Below are 22,752 nucleotides of genomic sequence, written 5' to 3'. Positions count from 1 at the left end.
TTTTCTCTGACCTAACAAATCTTTAAATGATCAAAATTTATGTTCATGAAAACATGTAGTAAGTACAAGTATGCACACAGGTTTAAATAACTTTATTTTAATATTTCATCAGGCTGAAAGTCTTTGTATAAAACGTACCAAGAATAATGAGGCAGAAAATATAACACACATTCCAATCCTTCAATATTAAGCACTGAGCAAATTAATGTAACAAGAGGAAGTGAGTTGTGTATCCTTGCCCTTGACAACACACTTAGCATTTCTATGTCCAGATGTTAATTAATAGGTACTGATAAGTCACTGATTAGAAGGCACAATCCTTGCTGTTTGTTGCTCAAATCTTATCAAGTACTATATAATTGAAATATTTGTATGAAAGAGCATACTGGCATTTTGGCCCAATAGAAGCTTGCTCTGCATGTAGCCCAATGTGACAAGTTGTTTACTAACCGCCGTGGTCACTGGGAATTTAAGGCAAGTTATGAACTAACATGCTTTCAACAACCTACTAAGATGTTTTCCAGTGCAATCCCCTATTATTGTTGGCCAATGTCATTTTGAGAGTGTACAGCTGATTTTAAAAGTACAATTCCCCTTGTTGCAAAAGAACCATTCACTGGAATTGCTCTGTTAAAGCAAATATCCAAAGCAAATTATGCCTACTAGACATATGATTTCCAGTATGGCCCCTTTCATAAAATATCTTCTCCCAATATTAGCAGCCATGGCTCCAGTAGAACTTAAGAGAAACATTGAAGATATTTAAAATGAAACTTTAAACATAATTTTGATCTATTTCAGTGTTATGGGTGGTTTTAGAAAATGTTGCCATTACATGCAAAATGTGCCTTTGCACAATCCTTAAACTGACTGTTTCTCTCCTTGCAAACATCTGGAATCATTGTTCTAGTTCTAACCTACATACAACCGAGGCAAAATGCCTTGGTCAGTGGATTTCATTAGAAGAGAAGAGATGGACAAGTCAATTGAACAAACATCACACTCCATTCAGGGCAAGAAGAGGAAATACTGTATAACCCTACACTCAGAGCTGTATGTTCAAAGACATGGCTTAACTTTACATCAAAACCCTAATATAAATAGTTAGGCTATGATTGCATAGTGGCAAGTAATATGAACAGCACCTCTCTTTGGAGAATGCTTAAGCTATTCCTGTTCTTTGGTGATCACAAGTAAGATTATACAGTACCAAGATCGATTAACAGTGCACCATTCAGGAAACATCAAGATCTCTGATTTGAGCTGACAAGCTTATAATCCAGTGTTACGACTGAACGCAATGACAGGGCTGAAGATATTCAATGAAAACCTCATCCCTCTTTTAAAGTGCATAGGGAAGGAAGAAATAATAGCTATAGTAAAAATTACAGTTTAAAAACTCATCAAAGACTAACAACATTCTAACTGTTGTTGGAGCATCTGCATCCTATCTTCTGGAAGTCAAAATTATAGTTTAAAAAAGGTTTTAAATTTTTAAGCTTTAACTGACTGTATAAGCTAATGCACATTAGTTTGTGGATATAACTGGATGGAAACTGAAGTGTACAGAGCTAAGCTCTAACTTGGGAGTGGGCATCCAGAGACGGGGAGGACCCTTTCCAACTCCTCTGGGGCCCCACTTCCATCATTTTCAAGAACTGTAAATCATGTCTCATCACCTCTGGTCAATTTTCAGGGCTTTCCAGTTGTTCCAGGATGGGGGCACCAAAAGCAGTATTATGGTATTAAACTGCACCATTTTTGTGAGTGAACAACTACTTGTATAAACAGAGAAGTCATGAGGATCAACTATAAGCTCCCCATTTCCACTACTGCCCTAGGTTAACAAAAAGCCTTTGTATTATTTACATTTTCTATAGTCTATTCAATTAATACACAATTTAACATTAATATTCTGTATTATACGAAATAATAGATTTCACTCAACATTTAATAACAATAAAGGAAGCTTTGTTTTGATCATGAAACATACTAAAAACTATGACTTGTGGACAATCAATCCAGGCAATGGAGCAATGTCTGGTCCAAAAAAGAAAGGGCAAAGCAGAAACAAAAACACATGCTGGTTTCCCCATTTGATTCATCATAAAATCTCACTGAATTTAAACTACTTGTTCTTTACTGCAGAGCACAACCCAGCAAAACATCAGGACAAATTAGGTACACTGTTCATTCTGGTATTTCTTGAAAGAAAACTAAGGGGCTGTGCAGATAGCCCCAAAGGGGTGGCTTCCAGATGTCTCTTTTTACAGCCAGATCGGGGTCACGGCAGCAACACGCCACTGCCCCAATCTGGCCTTTGTGGGGTGCAAAAAGGAGCCTCAAAAAGTGGTTCCTGTTGCACCCTGCAAAGGGCACGATAGCCATGGCTTTTTGGCACCCCTTCAGCGCTGTGTCATGCGGACACAGTGCCAGAGGAGCACTGTGACGCCACGCACCATGTGGAGTGGCGCATGTTGTCACACCGTGACATGTCATGTGGACACCATGCCCCGACTCCGCCCCAAGACGGCCTTTAAGGCCGGTTTGCACATCCCCTTAATAATCTATTTAGGAAGTCAATGAAATTTTTAAAAGCTGTATTTTACCTAGATTCTGCCCACAACTTTATAATACATAGTATAAATAATCTTTTAATAACTGAAATAAGAAGAAAGTCCAACCTATTTCATATGTTATATAAATGATGTCTCTTCCCAATTTGGTCTTTAGCTTCCTTAAGGGCATTAAGTTATAGAAGGATAATGCAGGTGCAGAGCAGCCACAGTTTGTAACAATTATAGCAGCCTAGAAAGAACTGAAAACTCTCCTTTCATGTCTATGAGGAAGGTGTCCAGTTTAGCTGGGGAGCAAGATGGTAGACTGCTAAGAATCTTCACATAAGCAATACAAGGACACCAACATACTACTAGGTTCCAAGCCCTGGTTAAATTTCAGTTTCCAGAATGACTTTCACCTCAATCAGAAATAATCAGCATTGGAGTGTATGCAAACTGAAGGCCTATATTGAAACTTTTCTAAATAAAGTGACTTATGATAAACTGAAAGAAAAGTAAATGAGTTTTGAAGGCAGATGAGTATACTCAGAACTCCACCTGAACTTCTTACATACCTTAGCGAAAGATGTTTCACTTTAGCTTTATGAACAGGAGCAACCACAGAATTTGAAACAACTGCAGCTGGACAAATGGGTTAGAAAATTGTTAGAGGATTGACTTAAACAATCCTTAAGTCAATGGAGTAGTGCAGCAAAACTTTCACTGACTTGTGCTGGTTTAAGTATTGAAAGGGCACCTAGGTTCCTTATTTTCCAGAACCTTATCAAAATAAGGCACTTCATGATGATTTGTGTGTCTCTAATTAGGTATCTCTAGAATATGAATGCTTATATTAGCCTAATACTTAAAATACCCTTCAAAAAGTCAAGTCAAAAGCTTGGGTTTGAAAACCACAGAAAAAGTACCCAATTTAAAACAAAAGCCCTTTAAAATGTCCCGGTTACAAACCTAATTCACAGCTGAAAACTGGCCCACACCTCCTTCCACAGTACCAGAATCAAAGGCTTTTAACCTTGATTGAGCAGCAAAATATATACAGTGTACAAACATATGAGACCGTTTTTGCTTGCATAATATGATTGTCATTTTGGATTATACGGATTCATTAACTGGTCTCCAAGACAAGGCAAGTCACTATCTTTAGCCTAAGAGAAGAGCAGCCCCCATTTGTTTTTGGTACAAGCAATCATTATTTAAACAATACACTCTACTTGAAGCAAAAGAAGTTCTTTTCCAGTAAGAATTGCCTTTTCACATCTTTCCAGCTTTCTTGTTTGTGTAGGCTTGAACCCGAAGAATGTTAGGCGTTTCCTCCATGACTCTGACAAGCAAATTATCTATGTAGTCTTCCAGTTCTCTCACCTGGAGATCTCGCTTTGCAATCGCATCTTTCTGCTTCAAGACCAGCTGGATCAGCTCATCATGAGTTAACTGAGCATAAGCATAGGCAGGATCTGAAGGATCATACTTCTTCAGTAAAGAAGAATAAAAAAGATTAGCCATTTGGTACACAAGGGTGGCCTCAAGGGATCAGAAAGAAGGCATTTTGGTTTCAGGGCCTGCTGAAGAATCCCAGGAATTATGTTTGAATGAAGACATAAATCCTGAACAACTGCTGAACCTTATTAAATATTAACAAAACCAGGAATTTCAGTATCTAGCAGTAAATACTTTTATAGGCTATGAAGACAATGCTTCTGCATCTGCATAAAAATCTTGCATGCCAAAGCCTTATGGAGAGCATGCCAAGTTCTGAGCCAATACAACTCCCACCCACAAATTTATTTCAGTTTCCTGTTTTAAAAAAAAATAATACATAGAAGATCTCCCTTGATCAGTTTCAGAATACCCAATTAAAGAAGGCTAAGATTTTAATTGGTTTGCTTATATGCAACTTAAGGACAGATTTAATCAAGACAAGAGAAATGCAGCCACAGAGGTTAGAGGAAAAAAAGGCTTTTTTTAGAGTTGTGTAATGATACAGTGGCTCAGTGGTTAAGAGGCTGACTCTGACGACTGCAAGTTCAAGGTCCAAGTGCCATATGATGGAATGAACTTCCATCACTAGTCCCAGCTTCTGCCATCCTAGCTGTTTGAAAGCACATAAAAGTGTAAGTAGATAATTAGGTACCACTTTGGTGGGAAGGTAGCAGCGTTCTGTGCAGTCATGCTGGCCACATGATCATGGACTAGTCTTTGACAGTGCTGGCTCTTTGACTTAGAAAGAGAGATGAGCACTGCCCTGTACAGTCCAGACACGATCTGACAACACTGTCAAGGGGGTGTAAGTTTATCTTTAAAGACAATAACCATGTAATTTAAATAGTGTATAAATGGCTTCTGAAACTAAAGACAGAAGATGAGCCTGTAAAAAGTACATGATCAGCTGGGCCCAACATTTTGGGCATAATACCCACATGGTCCAAAAATATAAAGATTTATAAAAAATATATATAAGGGGAGTGGCAGAACAATACCGTGTATTAGATAAACGTATTTCTTTTTCCTCTTTGTTTATATAGATTGCTCATGCTGAAATTCAAATAAAAGGTATAGAAGAAAGGGAGAAAAGAAAAAAGAGAAGAAAAAGAATGCCCAATTAAATTTCCAAATATTAGGTCATATACCTTTAGATTGACTTCATTCTGTTTATCCACAATCTTAGTAGCAATGTTCGAAGCTTTTGCTGGTGGTTTGCTTGTCGTACCATTCATTGGCTTTACAGGAAGAAGTCTGAAAGAGACAGTCCATTTAGTTCAATCAGCAGCATAATTAAGCAATTTTGTACAATTCAGCTTCTGATTGTGCACACATGAGTGCTTTCTTAAAGAAACTAAGTCATTAAAAGAACATGTTCAACTTATTGCATTCTGTCAAAGCAAAGCTAAGGCTAAAGTTGGTTTAACCACTTTTTCACGCTGGCTCTCAGATCAGGATACTCCTAAATCTTATTCCAGCAATCTATGCACACCAACTTTGTTTTCTTTAAAGTGAAATAGATAAAGCTGGCTAACTGTAGTTTTAGTTATCCAAGTGTTCAGCAGGTTTTTGAAATGGACACACACACACAAATTTACAGTCAGCCCTAGGTATCCATGGAAAACCGTTCTGGACCCCCATAGATGTTCAAATCTGCAGATGTTCAAACCTACATTATCCCCAATGGTGGCATGTGCACGTAGCTGTACTGCCATTAGGGACAGACCCTGTTGTCCTGTGCACACAGCCACACCACCACTGGGGACAACAGAACTTAATGGTGGTGTGGCCACATGCATGTGCTACCACAGGACAACAGGGGCTGTCCCCAATGATGGCACGGCCATGTGCATGCGCCACCATTGGGGGCATGGGCTTGCAGACCATGGATGACTGAATCTGCAGATGCCAAGTCCACGGATAGCAAGGGCTGACTGTATATCCTATCTTTCCCCAATCCAGGACCCAAGATAACTTATGACACCAATTAAATTAGCATATAGCTAACATTCTTTAGTGAAGATTAAATTCAGAACTTTGGAAAATACATTTATTTACACCTGTAGCTGTTAAAATAGTTGGGCCACAGGAAATTACAGTACATTTAAAGTTTGTAATTAAGAACAAATTTTCAACAAATAAGTAGTCCGTTGTTACTTACTATGCTAGAAAAGCCAAGGAACCAATTTGTATTTTAATATGATTGATAATAAAAAATAAAAACATAAAAACTCAGAAAGTACTGGAATATCTTACTATTCTCTGACATTTATCACTGTTGAAATTAAGCCTGATTGTTGTCTAACTGTTTTTCAAAATACAACTTTCTCCAAATGTATTAATTCACCATGATTCTGAGAAAGATGTATGAGGCAGGTTAGGCTGAGAAGTATGACTGGCTCAAAGTAGCCCAGTGAGTTTCATGGCTTAGTGAGGACTTAAAACCCAAATCTCCCTAAGCAAAACCTGATGATCTGATCACCACATCACACTAAATCGTCTTTGAAAGTTGTTCTAAATTAACAGGCAACGTAGATTTTGGACTACCCAAGCCTCACACTTTATTGTAAGAAGTGAGATGAAGGACAACCAAAGTCACTTATGACATTCTGATTCTTTCTTATTAGCTCCCCAATTCTTCTCACCTGATCTTAGGAGGATATGTTCGACCATTCTGTGGAGTTTGATTGGGATGTGTTTCAGAGGGTGAAACCCATGCCTGAAGCTGCTTCTTCTGGCCAGATATCTCCACTTTGGCATCCAAGCCCTCTGTTGTAGCTGTTTCCAGAGATTCTGTGTCATTACAGCCAAGACCATCAGACTGGAAAGAACTGACAGAGTAAGACTGAGAAGAACTGGAAAGAGGAACAGACTTACTGGAGAACTCAGGACAATCATGCTGCCTATTTTCCTTAACACTATTGTCCCTCTGTTCCAGTCCCCTTGCATTCTGAAGTGTTACTGCTGAAGGACTGACCAATGACTCATTGGGTTTTAAAGCATCATCTGGACCATTTGCTTTCACAAGAAATGACACAGCTTGTGCCTCACCAGTAGCCTTTGCATCTGATGCTAGCTCTCTCTCTCTGAAATCATTCCCACTCCTTGGTGAGTCTTCACAAGCCACCATCTTTTCAGTATTCTGGTGATAATGACTCAGCTGTTCATCATCTGAGCCTACTTCTGGAATAACGGGAAGAGCAGGGGCTTTTAAATTTGGCTCTCCAGTAAATAAAATAAAAGCTTGTGTGTTTATTACATGGTCAGGTTGATTAATGCTTTGATCAGGATTCATACTGCTGTCATCTCTTGTAAATGGAAATACTGTCAAAACTGAAGTTGTTAATGAACTAGCACTGGCTAACTTTTCACTGGAGACTGAATTATCTGATGACAACGCTTTAAAAACAGGTACATCACCCAGCTCTGAAACGTTGATTTGAGGATGGAATATGTCTTTTTGTTTCAGAGCACTTCTTGGTGCTGGCTTTGGAGGCACAGAGGGAGAGTTGCTACTAGACTCAGTCTTTGACATGTTGGTTTCTTTAGACACAAGGACTCTTGGAACTGGGACTGGTGGTTCTATGTTAAACAAAGAACTGGATTTAGTTTCATTTTCTAAAGCATTCCCACTATTATGAGCAGAATTTATTCTCCCATCTTGGGATAGAAAAGCACCAGGCTCTACATCAAGCTCTACATTAAGTTCAAGTCCTTGTCTCCTATCCCTTTCACTAGATTTTAGCACATCATCATTCTCATCATCAGACCATCTCTCAATTTGATCTTCATCTGACATTTCATCACCACTACTCACTACAAAATTCTCTTTTGGCTTACTGAGGTCAAATTTTACTGACTTCTTCTTTCTTGCACTGTTTTCTTTAAGTGGGGGAACTATGTCCACTTTCTCATCAGCTTGAGTCTTTGGTATCATTTCAACTTGGTCATAAAAGCATGCAGTGTTAGAGATAGATTGAAGAGAACTGGATACAGGATCTGTTAGATTAGTCTCACTTTCATTCTGAGGCCCCTCTGAAGGCACAACATGAAGAAGCTTGGAATCATAAAGCTTTGGAATTAGAGAGGGAGAAGTGGAGGATGCAGAAGCACTGTTCAAGCTTTCAGAGTCCTTTCCCTGCTCAGATATCAGAGGGTTATTTACATTAGAAAGCTGAGAAGGAAAAGGATGTGAATCAAGAACTGGAGTTACAGAAGGATGTTGGAAATAAAAGGGGAACCTAGCATTGTCTTCAGAATCCTCTGTCTGGGATTCTTGTCCCCACTGAGGAGAAAAGGGGTTGTTTTCTTTGCCATAAACTGCAGGTGAATCAGAATCTTGTTCTTTAGATTGCTGTTCCCATGCCGTAGTGAAAGGATTACTGTTATGCTCTGCAGAAAGATTTGTCAAATCACTAACAAACCTATCAGAGTCCTGACTTTTCTGCTCTGCTTTCTCTTTAGAGGTAAAAGGGTTGTTCTCATTATTAGAGTGAAAGAAAGGATAGAATGAAGAATCAGGAGGAGATAAAGGAAAAGTCAAAGTGGCTTTGGTTTCATCCTCTGAAGACACGCCCAATCTGTAAAAAGGGACAAAATAAAACCTGCATGTCAGTTGCAGATGCAATGTGAGACAGGCAGAAACATCCTGGAGACAAGTTTAATAAGCCCAAATGATAGAAAGGTACAGAGTACACATATGGAGATCTTAGTAAACCAACCAAACTCACTCTGTGCATATGTTTTAACAGCAACAAATTTTAACAGGGAAAGCAGTCAAAGAAAAACATTTGAGAATGTAAAATCTATTCTCAAGGAATTAAATTTAAAAAAAAAACCCAATCCCTGCTGAGAGAAAGTTATTTCAACTGTTTCAAATGTTAGACTGTAATGAAGGGAAAGCGAGTTACAACATGCAGGAGTTTTCATACATAAGCAGTTTTAAATGTAAACAATCAATCAAAGTCACCATCATATTGAAGTCTCATTATTTTAGCACCTTACCAATGAACAAATGAACCACACTGAAGATCCCCTTTTCAAGTAATGTGTAATGTAAGAAAGGCTAGCAAATTATCATGGGCTCGGGAATCATCTGTCTGGACATCATTTGCCCCAAGCATTCCCACACCACTATCACCTCTGCTCTTGCAACTACATTTTCCTCAAATTCAGGAAGACAAGACTACTGCCTTTATTTTATCGGCTGTTTTTTCACATTACAGCATTAAACACAGTTATTCCCTTTCTGCTTCCAATGGGGGGAAAGGCTTTAAGTTTGGGAGGACTACAAACACTGAACATGAGCTCAGCTCCACAATCTCAAACTGAGAAGCAACTGGATAGCTAAATTACATTTTTTGGTCCAGCAAATGTCTATAAATCTAGATCAGGGGTAGGCAACCCTTTTGAGCCGGGGGCCGGGTAGCTGTCCTTCAGACAACTGGGGGGCCGAAGGAAAAAAAAAATTAAATATTTTTTTAGAAAAAAAATTAAATAAATAAATAAATAAACTGGGACAAATGTAGGACAAAATTTTCAAATTGAGGGCACTTTTAAAATAAAAAATGGAGGACACATGAAAAAATTTGCTGATTTTTTAAAAAATGTTAAAATAAATGCATGTTTCTGAGGCTTCTATAGACAATCGCCCCCAAAGGCCCCGGCGGCAATCGGCGGCAGGACTGGGCTGGGACCGGTCCCAAGGCCTCGCCGGGCCGCATCCGGCCCGCGGGCCGCAGGTTGCCTACCCCTGATCTAGATGGACCAGTCCTCTATACCTCCCCTTCTCCTTAGCAGAAACTGGCAGGCACAGAAAGTGGTAAGAACCCATTCTGCTGTACTTAGCCTGCAGAGAAAACAAGAGAGCTACCATATGCTTTCCTTTCTATCAATCTCCCTATATTGACAGGTTCTGTCAGACAGGGTCTATTCGGCAGAGGCATGAGAGACTCGGTCCCCTCCCCTCACCCCAGAAGAATACACAAAAAGTGCATGAAATGTTCAGGGTGAAGCATGCATATATTGCCGTTTCTCTCTCCTTTTACGGAGATAGAGGTTAAATCCTCACATGTCATTTGCAGAAGTACTAGACAACTGAACACAAACAGGTAGAACCAGTTGCACCCAGAGGTCATTCTCAACACAGTTCAGACAAGTGATTATTTTCTAATCTGATGTAGTGAAACCCAACAGGTAGCAAAAGGCTAAAGCAGTGATGGAAAACTTCTGGCCCTTCAGTTGTGTTGGCCTACGACTTGCATCAGCCACATTTAGCATGACCAATAGTAGGGGACTGTCGGAATTGTTATTCATAATAAAAGTCTGGTGTATGTGTCAAAACTAACCTGGGTTTGACAGGATTGGTCTGAGATGGTTTCACAGCAAATGGTTTTTTTCCTAGTTGCTCTTCTTCCATGCCTTCATTAAAAGGGTTCAGGGATGCCTTTGTATTTGAGACATCTGCTCCATTGCTTTTCTGTGGACCATGTCCTCTTTTGTGATCCACAGGGACTTCAAAAGGATTTGTCTCTTTCTTTGTCAAGTCTTTTTCATTACGTTTTACTTCTTTCACCTTTAGAGAGGTATCAGAACTATCCTCCCCCTCCTCACTGATTTTAGCTTCTTTTTTTCCTGTCACAAGAGAGAGCAAGCCAGGTTTCTTGTTATCCTGTTTTTTGTTCTCTTTGATTTCTTTCGGAATATCTGAAGTAACTGGAGGAGTGGGAGTGTGGCTTTCAAGCAAATCCTCCCCACTAAGCAGTTTGTATGATGGCAGTGTCATGGCCTTAAATGACTCCAGTGAGGAAGATCCAGGTGGGACTTTGTCAGGGGGCAATCTTCCAGTGCTCTCAGGTTCTTTACTGGGTTCAAAAGATAGGTTCTCCTGGGACAGAAAGAGCCGTTTTCTCTGAGATATTTGAGATGAAGGGGAAGATGGAGTGCTGTCTTTGGGAAGGGTATCACTTTTTGATTCCATGTAAACGTGGCTGCCATTGATACACACATTGGATCGAGAAGCTGGATCACTTTTGGACTTCAGGCCTCCAAACAGAGAATGTGACTCCTTCTTGGTATTGCTACCAGCCATTTGGTTTAATTGTTTACTATCTGCACTACTTGCTCTCTTATGAGCCATGTCAGATGGTGGATAAAGCAAATTAGCTTCTGTTCTATTTGTAGAAGGTTCTGAAAAGATAAAGTGAAATTAGTATCAGAATGATGAAATCAGCACTAGAATTATGAAAGCGCAGCCCAGAAATATTTGCCTAAATCAACTGATGAATCTCAGCAACACTTCATACTGTTGCTAATACCTAGCCATTGTTTTAGACAGATTTGTTCTTACCCAATGACAATTATTACACTCATGATAATGAAGGCATTTCTGTTTTGCTCATAACTCCTAAGCAATTGTATCAAGATATGGGAAGTGCAGTATTAAACATAAACAGAGTATATTAATAATTTCTTTAAAAAATTGAATATGCAGCATTCCATTAAAGAGTTTAAAATCAGTAAAATTTAAAGAGATTGCTTCTTTTAGCAAAAGAAAATACTCACTCTCTGAGACTGGGGTCAACGTGTCATCGTCGTCATCATCGTCATCACCCCACTCTGACTGAAAGTCACTGGGTCTAAGTCGAACCCTCTCTGATACTGGTTTAAGAGCAGGTAGCACAGACATAGACTGGGAGAGGTTGTTCTTCTGCAAGCCAGGCTTGGAGAACAGTGTCTTGAACTTTGATTTTTTCTTCTCTTTCTCATTTGATTCCTCCTCACTGTCAGCTGGAGAGTGGCTAATGCCAGGAATAATTGCGGAAGCTGTGTCTGGTAGTCCATTACCACGTTTCCCCTTTAGTTTGTCTTTCAGCTTGCCAAATGGAGTCCGGGACTTGTCCTTCATGGAGAGATCAAACATGCTGGCTGTCATGTTGCTCCTCATGAACTGGATATCCACCTCAATTTCACCCCTCTCTTTTTCCTTCTTTCCTGGCTTGGAATGAAGCTTGTACCATCTGTAAATGAACAAGAAGGAGTTCAAATTTACCATTAGGCACCTGGGAAAATTAACTTCAACTAAACGTTTTGCCATTTTTAATTTAAGAGATATCAGTTGTCCATTTAAGTGAATTAACAGACATGTGTACTGCTTCTGATGTTATCGGGCAAAAAAGAAAGAAAGAAAGGAAAAAAAAACAGTTACAAACCTATTATAAATAAATGCGAAGGAAAACTTCCTAGATGACCAGAAAGAAGTGCTTCTACAATGTCATTTATTCCTGTATTTTACTACATGATTCTGTTTAGGAGGGGGGCATACAGTCCCAAAATACTCATAAATCCTATGCGACCTCCCCCATGAACATGACAAGGGCTTACTTCTCCATATACAAGTATAACCTTAAGGCAACAGGATAAAAGTCAAGGAATTATTGGGGGGGAAACAGGCTATTTTTGAGCTGAAGCCTAAAACTCATGTCCCCTTAGTTTGTCTAACCTTTTTGCTCCCTCTCAGCCACAACAAGAACCAAGAGAAGCACTGTAGGATAGTCTTGAATGGAGCAGGAAACAGGAGAGCATAAATAAGAACTAGAAAGAGAGAAAAGAGAAAGTCATTACTAGGAATAGATTTTAGAGCAGAAACATGAAGCTATAAAAACATGCACCTTCTCCCTGAAATGTAAAGAACTGCTGTATTTTCAAAAAGCTGCATGCCTTACAGTTTACCCATCAGACTAGAAAAGGAAACTAAGGAGTAGAATGAGGAGTAGAAAAAGCAGCAGAAAGAAATAAAGCAATTTTCTACCTTCTCTCTCAACTTGTTGTTGTGTCCCTTCAAGTCCTTTCTGACTTATGGTGACCGTATCACAGAATTTTCCTTGCAAGTTTCTTTCAGAGGGAGGCTGCCATTGCCATCCTTTGAGGCAGAAAGAGTGAGACTTGCCCAATGTCACCCTGTGGGTTTCATGGCTCAGTGGGGATTTGAACCCTGGTCTCCAGAGTCATAGTCCAATTCCCAACTCAACAACCACCACATCACATTGGCTTACAATCTATCATTTCACAAATTCTTCATTAGAACAGAAATGATAAAATTATTCCTGGACTGCATCACTGCAGATTTACAGGTGAATTCTCCAAGGCTGAGAACATCCTCGTTCTGTTGACATTCTCCATACATAACATTCTGTCTTATCAGGGAGCAGATGATATCAGAAACCATCCCCTATACATGTAGTTCCACTGAAAAGTGAGGTAAGTGTGTTTTATTTATAAATCAACATTTATCATGCAATTCTTTTAATATCCTCAGCTAGTACATCTGTTCTTCTTGTTGTTGCCTTCAAGTTGTTTCCAACATATGGCGACCCTATATTGGAGTTTTCTGGGAAAGATTTGTTTAGAGGAGATCTGTCATTCTCTTCTCCTGAGGTTGAGAGCATGTGACTTGCCTAAGGTCACCCAATGGGTTTCTTGGCCGAGCTGGGAATCGAACTCTAGTCTCCAGAGTCATAGCCCAACTCTCAAACTACTATGCAACACTGTCTCTCACCCTCCCATCAACTAGAAATTTCAAATTCCAAATACTGCCACTTTCGGAGGAGAAAATATCAACCAGTTTGAACTACATGTTTTCCTTAGGCAGTCCAATTAAAGATTTGTATTTGGTCCCTTGTAACAATATGATCAATTAAAACTTGTAGCCTCTGGACTAAACTGATGCTTTGCTGGTGGATTACACAGAACTACAGTATTTCCTTCCTCTCCTCTCCCTGCTCTAGCCCTCCTTGCCACCTGAAACCAGTTCTGAAAGTCTTTCTAGCCACTGAGTCAGCTTTGGAAAGTTATGGAGGGGCTACAGTGGGAAGGGGGGATTTTGCTGGAACCTATGACTCTGACACTGGAAATCCACTGCTGGGTTCTGTCTCTAATTTCTACTTGTAAAATAAGATGGGCGCTTAGAATCTGAACCCTGCTACTTATCCGAACAAGAAAGAGTTAAGAAAAGAAAATGTACTTCAAAATACTTTGCATACTTATCAAGGCTGTGTAAACCATGCAAGCCCCCAAGGCAAATTTGGTAAGCTTGCCAGACCTGTTATGTCAAATAGTTCAAATTTCCTGAATAACAGAGATACCATTTGTTTTACACTAATACACACTTGTAAAGGAGAGTCCTTTATAAATAATGGTCTCATCATAAATTATGACTCATATTTTAAAAATTAGGATATGAGTTTAGTTGAAGACCTTCTTGCTGTCACTTTCCTTAACCTGGAACAGGCAGCTAAGAACAAAGTTGCATATGTGCATACAAACACTATTGTAAAATGCTGATGCCTGTGCGATCTGCTTTAATTTGAATAACCATGAATTGGTTTGACTACTGGAGTTAGTAAAGGTTAAACTATTTTTCTCCTGTTACTACAATTTCACAATTGTACTATGTGTCACTATTTCTTAAATAAAACATAGTGTGTCTTGTATGCCTTTACTTGGCTGGACCCTGGTCAATAACCATCACTTATTACTAAGATCTGAAAATTAATTTGACATGTAGTGTTATGGTTTATTGCAGCCACAAATATACATCTAACATGCCAGACTCTTTTTCTAAATTTTAACCTTTTTTAGCATTCCTCCCTTCAACATCAGAAGGCATCATCTTAAAACAGGCATTGCCTCCTCTGTGATAGAAAGGGCTGACATCTTGCTCTTGCCACATTTTAAAAAGAAGCTTTGCATTTTAAGAATTAGGATCAACTGTTTAGTCAATTGTAATGGTGAGTGAAAAACAAAAACATAAACAGTCCAAAGCACACTGCACAAATGATCCAGTTTCAAGCCACATGAACTGCCCTGGCTCAGTGCTAGGGAATCCTGGGAATTGTAGTTTATTGTGGCACCAGAGCTCTCTGACAGAGAAGGCTAAATGTCTCACAAAACTACAGTCCCCAGAATTCCCCAGCATTGAGCCAGGGCAGTTCAACCGATCTCAAACTGGATTATTTCTGCAGTGTGTTTTGGATGCAGGTGTTAAGTGTTTCTGCCCAATGTTTTCCATAGGAATACATATAAACCTGGGACACCTAGTCTCTTCTTGCTGCTCTCATTCATATTAAAGTGTAGCAATCCTCCTTCACCAGGGCTGTTGTAAATAGTGCCAAGAATGTACTCTTGTCCCCCCACATTTGCTCGGGTTAAGGGCACAGGACCCAGTGAATGTGGAAAAACCACAAATAACAAATACACTATGTTTTAACCTGAGAGAACCCCTCTCTAGGAATCTCTAGGTCCTCCAGTGCAACTCTGTGCTCAACATCTGCCAGACATTGACCATAGGATTGTGCTGGAGTGTTCTCTCTAGGTCCTTCAGTGCAACCTTTGGTTAAAGGTGATCAGAGTTGTCCTGGAGTACATAGATATTCCTAGAGAGAACATATTAACAAAATCCACAAATAATCAAAGCCGCAAAAGTCAAAGCCACAAGAGTGTACATGTAAAGACTCTGATAATTTAGGGAAAGCCCTTTTTAAAAAAGGTCCCCTTTACAGCTCATATCCCCTGAAATTCAAGATCCGTGTTTATCACTTTAGCGAAGAAGCTGTCAACTGGGAGTGCTCTTTTCCACTTCCTATCCACCTCCCTACTTCTAATTATGTCTCTCTTAACACATTCATGTACACACCCACTGACAAAATGACCTTTATTGTGAGGCAGATTAAACAGAGGAAGCAAGGAACATGCCCTTGACAACTGAAACTCACACTTTGAAACATTCTGAATTGGAGGTATTCAAATGACTTTATATCACAAAATAAAAGGACTTCTTCGTAGGGGCAGAGGCATCCTTTCACATTCACCTGTAAAATCTGAACACAGTACCTCTCTATCTGCCCCAATATCACACTGAACAACCTTCCTAAAGAAAAGAACACCCAACCTGAGTTTAGGAGTGCTATTCCCTTTGCGCTTAGTACACACCTATTTGTATGATGTACAAAGCCAAAGATGTTATCAGTGGGTTTCCCAGAAACCGAGATTCACACCTTGTTAAACCTTCCACAGATACAAACTACTGTTAACAGTTTTGATCAGAGCTGCCTACAGACCACAGTTTATCTGACAATACAGGGAAGGAAAGTGTGTTGGTCAGCACCAGAGAAGCACTTTTGAGCAGTTTCACTTGACTAAATTACAATTGCAATACATTTGAATGGATTATGGGCTCATTTCTGACAGCCAGCCTCAGTTTTGAATTAATTTGGGAAGTGTGTATATAGTTTCAAATACATTTAATATTTTAACGTAACATTTTAAACTTTTAAACTGTTTAATTCTATATTTATACTGTGTAATGCTTTTGGGTTGTTTTTAATTTGTTCTGTTTTAAACTGGTTGGTAGCTGCCTTGAGTCCCTATACTTGGAGAAAGGCGGGAGAAAGATATATAGTAATAATGGTAATACATAGTAATAATAAGGGAGGAGACCAAGTGTCAAGCACTTTAGTACTCTTACTTTATCCCTCCACGTATATATGTAATATTTATCTACTCATTTCCCTGTTCTGGAAATACTAATAGTCAAGCTACAGGTGATATTAGTACTCCAATCTATAAATACATGTTCTCTCAAGAAACTGGTGCCTGATTCTGAAGGCAGATAAACTCCAGATTCTGCCAAATTTCACCTGGAACTATCAATGACCTAAATCCTATTTCAGTCCTAACTAGAAAAAACCCATTGAAACCACTAAGTGTATCCGCATGTTGACTCGCTCTGCAATTGTTTGAATAGGCTTAACCTAGTTGAACTAATACAGAACCAGCCAGTTTCTGCTAGATTCTCTCCTTACTTTGCCATCTACGTCCAAACCACACATTCAGGAACCAGAAAGCTCTGCAATGTAAAAAGCATTTGTGCACTGGATTTCGACATCTTATTTCTAAGCATAATGCGTATGTACTGTATATGCGCATGCCTTCTAGCCACCTGTAAGCCCATGGCAACCCCATGCTTTCATAGGGTTTTCTTTGACAAGGAATACTCACAGCTGGTTTTGCAAGTTCCTTTCTCTGAAATATAGCATACACTGACAATTTCTGTCAGAGTTCATTGATGCCCTCTTGCTCTTTGACATGCGCTTTGTCTTATACACCTCTAGTTTAAAACATATGTGGGGACACTGCCTCTAAAGCATGCGACTCCCTTTCTGTCAGTTGGAAGTCCCTTAACATATGGCCCCATACAGACAGGCCAAAATAAAGCCGCTTGGAGATACGCTGTTTAAATGATGCATGCATCCTAAGAGGCCAGAAGCTGTGCCAAAGCTGTGCTCCAGTCCTTAGTACTGGAGCATGGCTTTGGTGTGGCATCCAGCCTCTTAGAACACATGCATCATTTAAAGAACATGCCTCCAAAGCGACCCGAAGTGGCTTTATTTTGGCCTGTCTGTATGGGGCCATATATTATGTTCTTGGATGAATATTCTCCAGGTATGTATATCTACAACCTGGGACACAAGGAAAAAGGAAGGAAGGAAGGAAGGAAGGAAGGAGAGCGACAGGTGCACAAGACGGAAAATAAAAGCCACCTAGGAGAACCGCCTTTTGAACAGACCTTTAAATTATTGTTTTTGTGACAACGGAAGAGCAAACACCCGAAACTGGTTATTCAGACCTTCCTCTGGGGAAGGATTCAGTCCAAAAGACGTTGCGCCTGAGTGACTAACTATATTACCATTGTATTTCAGACTGCTTGACTCAGTCAACAGAGGAGATGCCTTCCCAGACATTACTTCCTCAATGGACAGTTTGGTACCGGAGGCAGAAGCGACATGGAAAGAACAGGGATACGGTTCTTGGACCGTAAGGAAGAGGTTCAAACCTTTCACCCCAAACAATCTCCACATGTGAAACGAAATGCATAGATTAATTCAGTTCTCTGCAAGTAAAACAAAAACATTTCAAACCATCCAGATTTGATGTATCTCAGGTCTCTAAATTTGATCTCGTGGGTCTCTTCTCTTTTTCCTTTTCGCACACAGAGAGCAGAGCTCTTTCGCACTGCTTTATCTGCTTTACTGTTTGTATGTACAGCGCTATATAAATAAAGCATCATAATAATAATCATAATAATACACAATTATAGCATGATGATCCCACTTTAACTGCCATGGCTTCATGGCAGCAACAAGACCACCGACAACAAGAAGGTATTTCAACGGAAGACCCTTCTTTGCAGATGTACAGAGATTCCTTCCAGTTCATAATAAGCTGGAAGGGCTGAGTAATGAGGGCTAATGATGGTCTGTTTTGGAGCCCTGGAGCTGTGTGTGTGTTTGATGTAGAGCTATCCATAACAGTCAGGTATGTGTTGTGTTTTGTGATTGTGTGAGATGTGCTTGTTCTTGTTGTCTGTTTTGTTTTGTTGCCTTTGGTGTGAGGACAGCTTGTTTTTATTATGTTTCAATAAGGATTAAAACAAACAAGAGCAGCAACAACTACAAGCGCAACAGCATCAGCAACCCCCTCCCCTGGAGGCTCCCTCCCTGGCTCCCTGCCGGGTCCCTGTCTCACCGTTTGCTCCTCCGTCCTCCTTCGGCCTGGATCTCGGCCAGGCTGACCTCTGCGCGGCCCAGGAACTTGTCGAGGCCGAGGAGGGCTCTGTGGAAGACGGTCAGCTGGAGCAGGGCCGTGGTGGGCAGGCTCCCGGCTCCGTCGGCCAGCCCCGCCAGGCCCCTCCTGGGCGGCGGCGGCAGCTCGAAGGTGGCCTCCTCCCTCCAGACGGGGGCCCCCAGGCAGCGCTCCGAGACCGAGGTGGCGAACTTCTCCTTGCCCAGCGCCATCACCGCGTACGCGTCGCTGCTGCCGCCGCCGCCTCCATTGCCTCCGCCTTTCGCCTTGGAGCGCAGGCCCCGCGCCTGGAGCACCGTCACTTGGACGTGGGTCGGCGCCCAGCGGGGGCCGGGGGACGACGGGGAGCCGGGCGCGGACATGGCGCCTCCTTCCTGCTTCCCTTCGGACTAAAGACGAGGAGGAAAAGCAGAAGGAGAAGAGCCCATCCCGACGCCTAGCAACAACACCGGAAGGGGCGGGGCCTAAACCACAGCCGCGCCGCCTCCTTCTCAGATCTCGCGAGACTTTGTCGCCTCAAGGGGGCGGAGCTAAGGAGGCATCCCAGAGTGGGCGGGGCCTGTAGCTGGAGCCAAGCTGTTGTTTTCAGGGCCACCTCCAATAAACAGGGATACCTTTATGTTTATGTTTGTTTTTGTTTATGTTTATATTTGTATATTATGGAGATTACTTGCCCATAGAGAACCACTGGAGAATGCTTGCCTATAGGGAAGCATGGGGAATATAGGGAAACATGGGGATTACTTGTCCATAGAGTACCATGGGGATTACTTAGCCATAGAAAGTGTGTGGATTTAATCCCCATGATTCCCTATGGCCAAATGTTCCCCACGATTCCCTATGGCCAAATATTCCCCACGATTCCCTATGGCCAAATATTCCCCACGATTCCCTATGGCCAAATATTCCCCACGATTCCCTATGGCCAAATATTCCCCACGATTCCCTATGGCCAAATATTCCCCACGATTCCCTATGGCCAAATGTTCCCCACGATTCCCTATGGCCAAATATTCCCCACGATTCCCTATGGCCAAATGTTCCCCATGATTCCCTATGGCCAAATATTCCCCACGATTCCCTATGGCCAAATATTCCCCACGATTCCCTATGGCCAAATGTTCCCCACGATTCCCTATGGCCAAATGTTCCCCACGATTCCCTATGGCCAAATATTCCCCACGATTCCCTATGGCCAAATATTCCCCACGATTCCCTATGGCCAAATGTTCCCCACGATTCCCTATGGCCAAATGTTCCCCACGATTCCCTATGGCCAAATATTCCCCACGATTCCCTATGGCCAAATGTTCCCCACGATTCCCTATGGCCAAATGTTCCCCACGATTCCCTATGGCCAAATGTTCCCCACGATTCCCTATGGCCAAATATTCCCCACGATTCCCTATGGCCAAATGTTCCCCACGATTCCCTATGGCCAAATGTTCCCCACGATTCCCTATGGCCAAATGTTCCCCACGATTCCCTATGGCCAAATGTTCCCCACGATTCCCTATGGCCAAATGTTCCCCACGATTCCCTATGGCCAAATGTTCCCCACGATTCCCTATGGCCAAATGTTCCCCACGATTCCCTATGGCCAAATGTTCCCCACGATTCCCTATGGCCAAATGTTCCCCACGATTCCCTATGGCCAAATGTTCCCCACGATTCCCTATGGCCAAATGTTCCCCACGATTCCCTATGGCCAAATGTTCCCCACGATTCCCTATGGCCAAATGTTCCCCACGATTCCCTATGGCCAAATGTTCCCCACGATTCCCTATGGCCAAATGTTCCCCACGATTCCCTATGGCCAAATGTTCCCCACGATTCCCTATGGCCAAATGTTCCCCACGATTCCCTATGGCCAAATGTTCCCCACGATTCCCTATGGCCAAATGTTCCCCACGATTCCCTATGGCCAAATGTTCCCCACGATTCCCTATGGCCAAATGTTCCCCACGATTCCCTATGGCCAAATGTTCCCCACGATTCCCTATGGCCAAATGTTCCCCACGATTCCCTATGGCCAAATGTTCCCCACGATTCCCTATGGCCAAATGTTCCCCACGATTCCCTATGGCCAAATGTTCCCCACGATTCCCTATGGCCAATAATTCCCTATGGGCATGTAATCCCCAATGATTCTCTATGGGGAAGTATTCCCCAAGGATTCCCTATGGGCAAGTATTCTCCAGTGGTTTTCTATGGGCAAATATGGTTTCCTTATAGGCAGGTATTGTCATTTTTTTTTTTAAGTATATCCCCTGAATTTCTCAATTTCCCTTTCATGCTTTTTCATCAGGAAAAGTTTGTGTTGAGGTAAAACGTCACAAACCAAGCGTTGTTGGACCTATATTGTCCCTAAAAGACATCGGAGGAGAACTCAGTTCCTGTAATTAGTGTTTTCTCAGAGGACCCGAGTTCTCATTTGATGCATTTTAAGGACAGTATAAGTCCAACAACACTTGGTTTGTTTTAGAACTTTGAACAGTATATAAATACTTCCGATATTACTCATACACAGCTTTCATGCTGTTTTGGTCCTTAGTAAAGGCGTTTTCTTAGTAAAAATGTTGAGATGCAAATGGACTTTACATTTAAATCTCCCTGTTGTCGCATGGCCAGAAGGAAGAGGAGCCTGCTTGCATAAAATATATCCTCCCCAGCATACCATCTTTACTAAGGACTGGAACATGCTGGCATCCGACTAACATCTCCAATTGTGTTGTTTTTCCCCCTCCTGTTAGGTTTGTAACATCTTGCCTGATGAAGAAGAAGCCCATGGAGCTTCAAAGGCTTGCAACGCTCAGACGCAGTCACACTCTCTCTGCCTCAGAAGAAGGCAATGGCAAACCCCCTCTGAACAAATCGTGCCAAGGAAGCCCCATGATCACTTGAAAACACTTGAAGGCATACGAAACAATCCCCAAAGGCCTTCAAGGTAAGCAGCAACGATGAAATACAAATTACAAATAGAATGAATCCAAATAAAACAAATACAGTTGAATTAAAAGCACAACCAGCGATCATGGATTAGCAGCTTTCATAAACATATACTACACATGTTTGACTATAGCTCCTGGTAATGCATCAAATCCATTGGTCTTGTGGTTGAGGATGATAGGAGTTGTAAACCAACACACTAGAAGAGTGTCAAGTATTGTGACTAAACCATGCTGGTTGTTGCCAAGATAGACCTTATTAAAGCAATACCATCACCGCCCCATTTCTTTTTACTTGTTTTTATGCCTAATCTGTTTTTTCAGTTGAATTCCTTTTGGTTTTTAGACCTGTCTCTCTTCAGTTCTTTGTGTTGCAAGACAGACACAGCAGGGCACAAAGCTTGACGCAGCACATTCTTCGGCGAAGTGGAATTTCTTCCTCTGGGTCGCTAATACTGAGATATACATTTCGTTTTTGGGTAGATAAAGCCATAGGAAAGTTGTTGGAGGGTAAACTTTGAATCCAAGAACGTAGAGTTCGAGTCTGTTTAAAATACAAACCCTCTACGCTTTCCTCCTTATTCCAAGTGCTAGAATTTAAGCAGACTATGAGACTTCACACAAAATCTCCTGCCATGCTGCAGAATTAATACAGTTTGACACTACTTTGACTGCCATGGCTCCATCCTATGGACTCCTGAGCTTCGCAGTTTGTTGCGGCACAAGCTCTTTGACAGAGAAGGCAAAATATTTCGCAAAGCTACAGATCCCAGACTGAGCCGCGACAGTTAAAGGGAACTCTCATCACGGGACCTTGGAACTTGCACAGATGTCTAAAATGATGTAGCCAGGCAACAAAAGGCAAATGCTATCAACAAGGAAAAGCACACAAAACTTCTGTTTTAAGCAGAGAAACCATGGAATTTATGTAGTGTTAAATGCAAGATTCCACCTCTTTTCCCCCGCTTTGCTGGATTAACTTGAGTGCAAAACAGTGTTGTATTTTGTTTTCCAGAAATTGAAGTATGCTTAAAATGAAGAAGGAAAGTGAACAAGGAGAGAGAATCTGGGATATTTTAAAAACAGCAGAGGACCATACAATTGGA

At 41.2% G+C, this 22,752-nt stretch overlaps 1 protein-coding gene across 3 annotated transcripts; it reads right to left on the bottom strand.

Annotated features, from left to right (window-relative positions):
• Positions 1-77: 77 nt before the first annotated feature.
• RAB11FIP1 (RAB11 family interacting protein 1) lies at positions 78-19,143 on the bottom strand. 3 transcript variants are annotated; one of them, XM_089537514.1, is made up of 6 exons: positions 18,642-19,143; positions 11,622-12,076; positions 10,406-11,246; positions 6,704-8,638; positions 5,207-5,312; positions 78-4,049 (listed from the first exon to the last, which is right to left on the bottom strand). In XM_089537514.1, exons 1-6 carry the CDS (start codon positions 19,058-19,060, stop codon positions 3,831-3,833), a joined length of 3,975 nt encoding a protein of 1,324 aa, XP_089393640.1. In that variant the 5' UTR covers positions 19,061-19,143; the 3' UTR covers positions 78-3,830. The 3 variants fall into 3 exon arrangements, with proteins under 3 accessions (XP_089393640.1, XP_089393641.1, XP_089393642.1); XM_089537515.1 differs by lacking the exon at positions 18,642-19,143 and adding an exon at positions 12,559-12,638; XM_089537516.1 differs by lacking the exon at positions 6,704-8,638.
• Positions 19,144-22,752: the final 3,609 nt, after the last annotated feature.

This window comes from Sceloporus occidentalis, unplaced genomic scaffold (genome assembly GCF_023333645.1).
Source record: "Sceloporus occidentalis isolate IW3139 unplaced genomic scaffold, rSceOcc1.0.p SCAF_9, whole genome shotgun sequence".
NCBI classification, from domain to species: domain Eukaryota; kingdom Metazoa; phylum Chordata; class Lepidosauria; order Squamata; family Phrynosomatidae; genus Sceloporus; species Sceloporus occidentalis.
The sequence above is the reverse complement of the archived record's forward strand: the minus strand, read 5'-3'. Positions and strand labels throughout refer to the sequence as shown.

Coding starts and splice junctions, on each gene's coding strand:
- RAB11FIP1 (XM_089537514.1), bottom strand. CDS start 19,060: ATGTCCGCGCCCGGCTCCCCGTCGTCCCCCGGCCCCCGCTGGGCGCCG. Junction 12,077..18,641: donor GGAGGACGGAGGAGCAAACG/GTGAGACAGGGA, acceptor GTTCATTTACAG/ATGGTACAAGCTTCATTCCA. Junction 8,639..10,405: donor ACCAATCCTGTCAAACCCAG/GTTAGTTTTGAC, acceptor CCCTTTTTACAG/ATTGGGCGTGTCTTCAGAGG.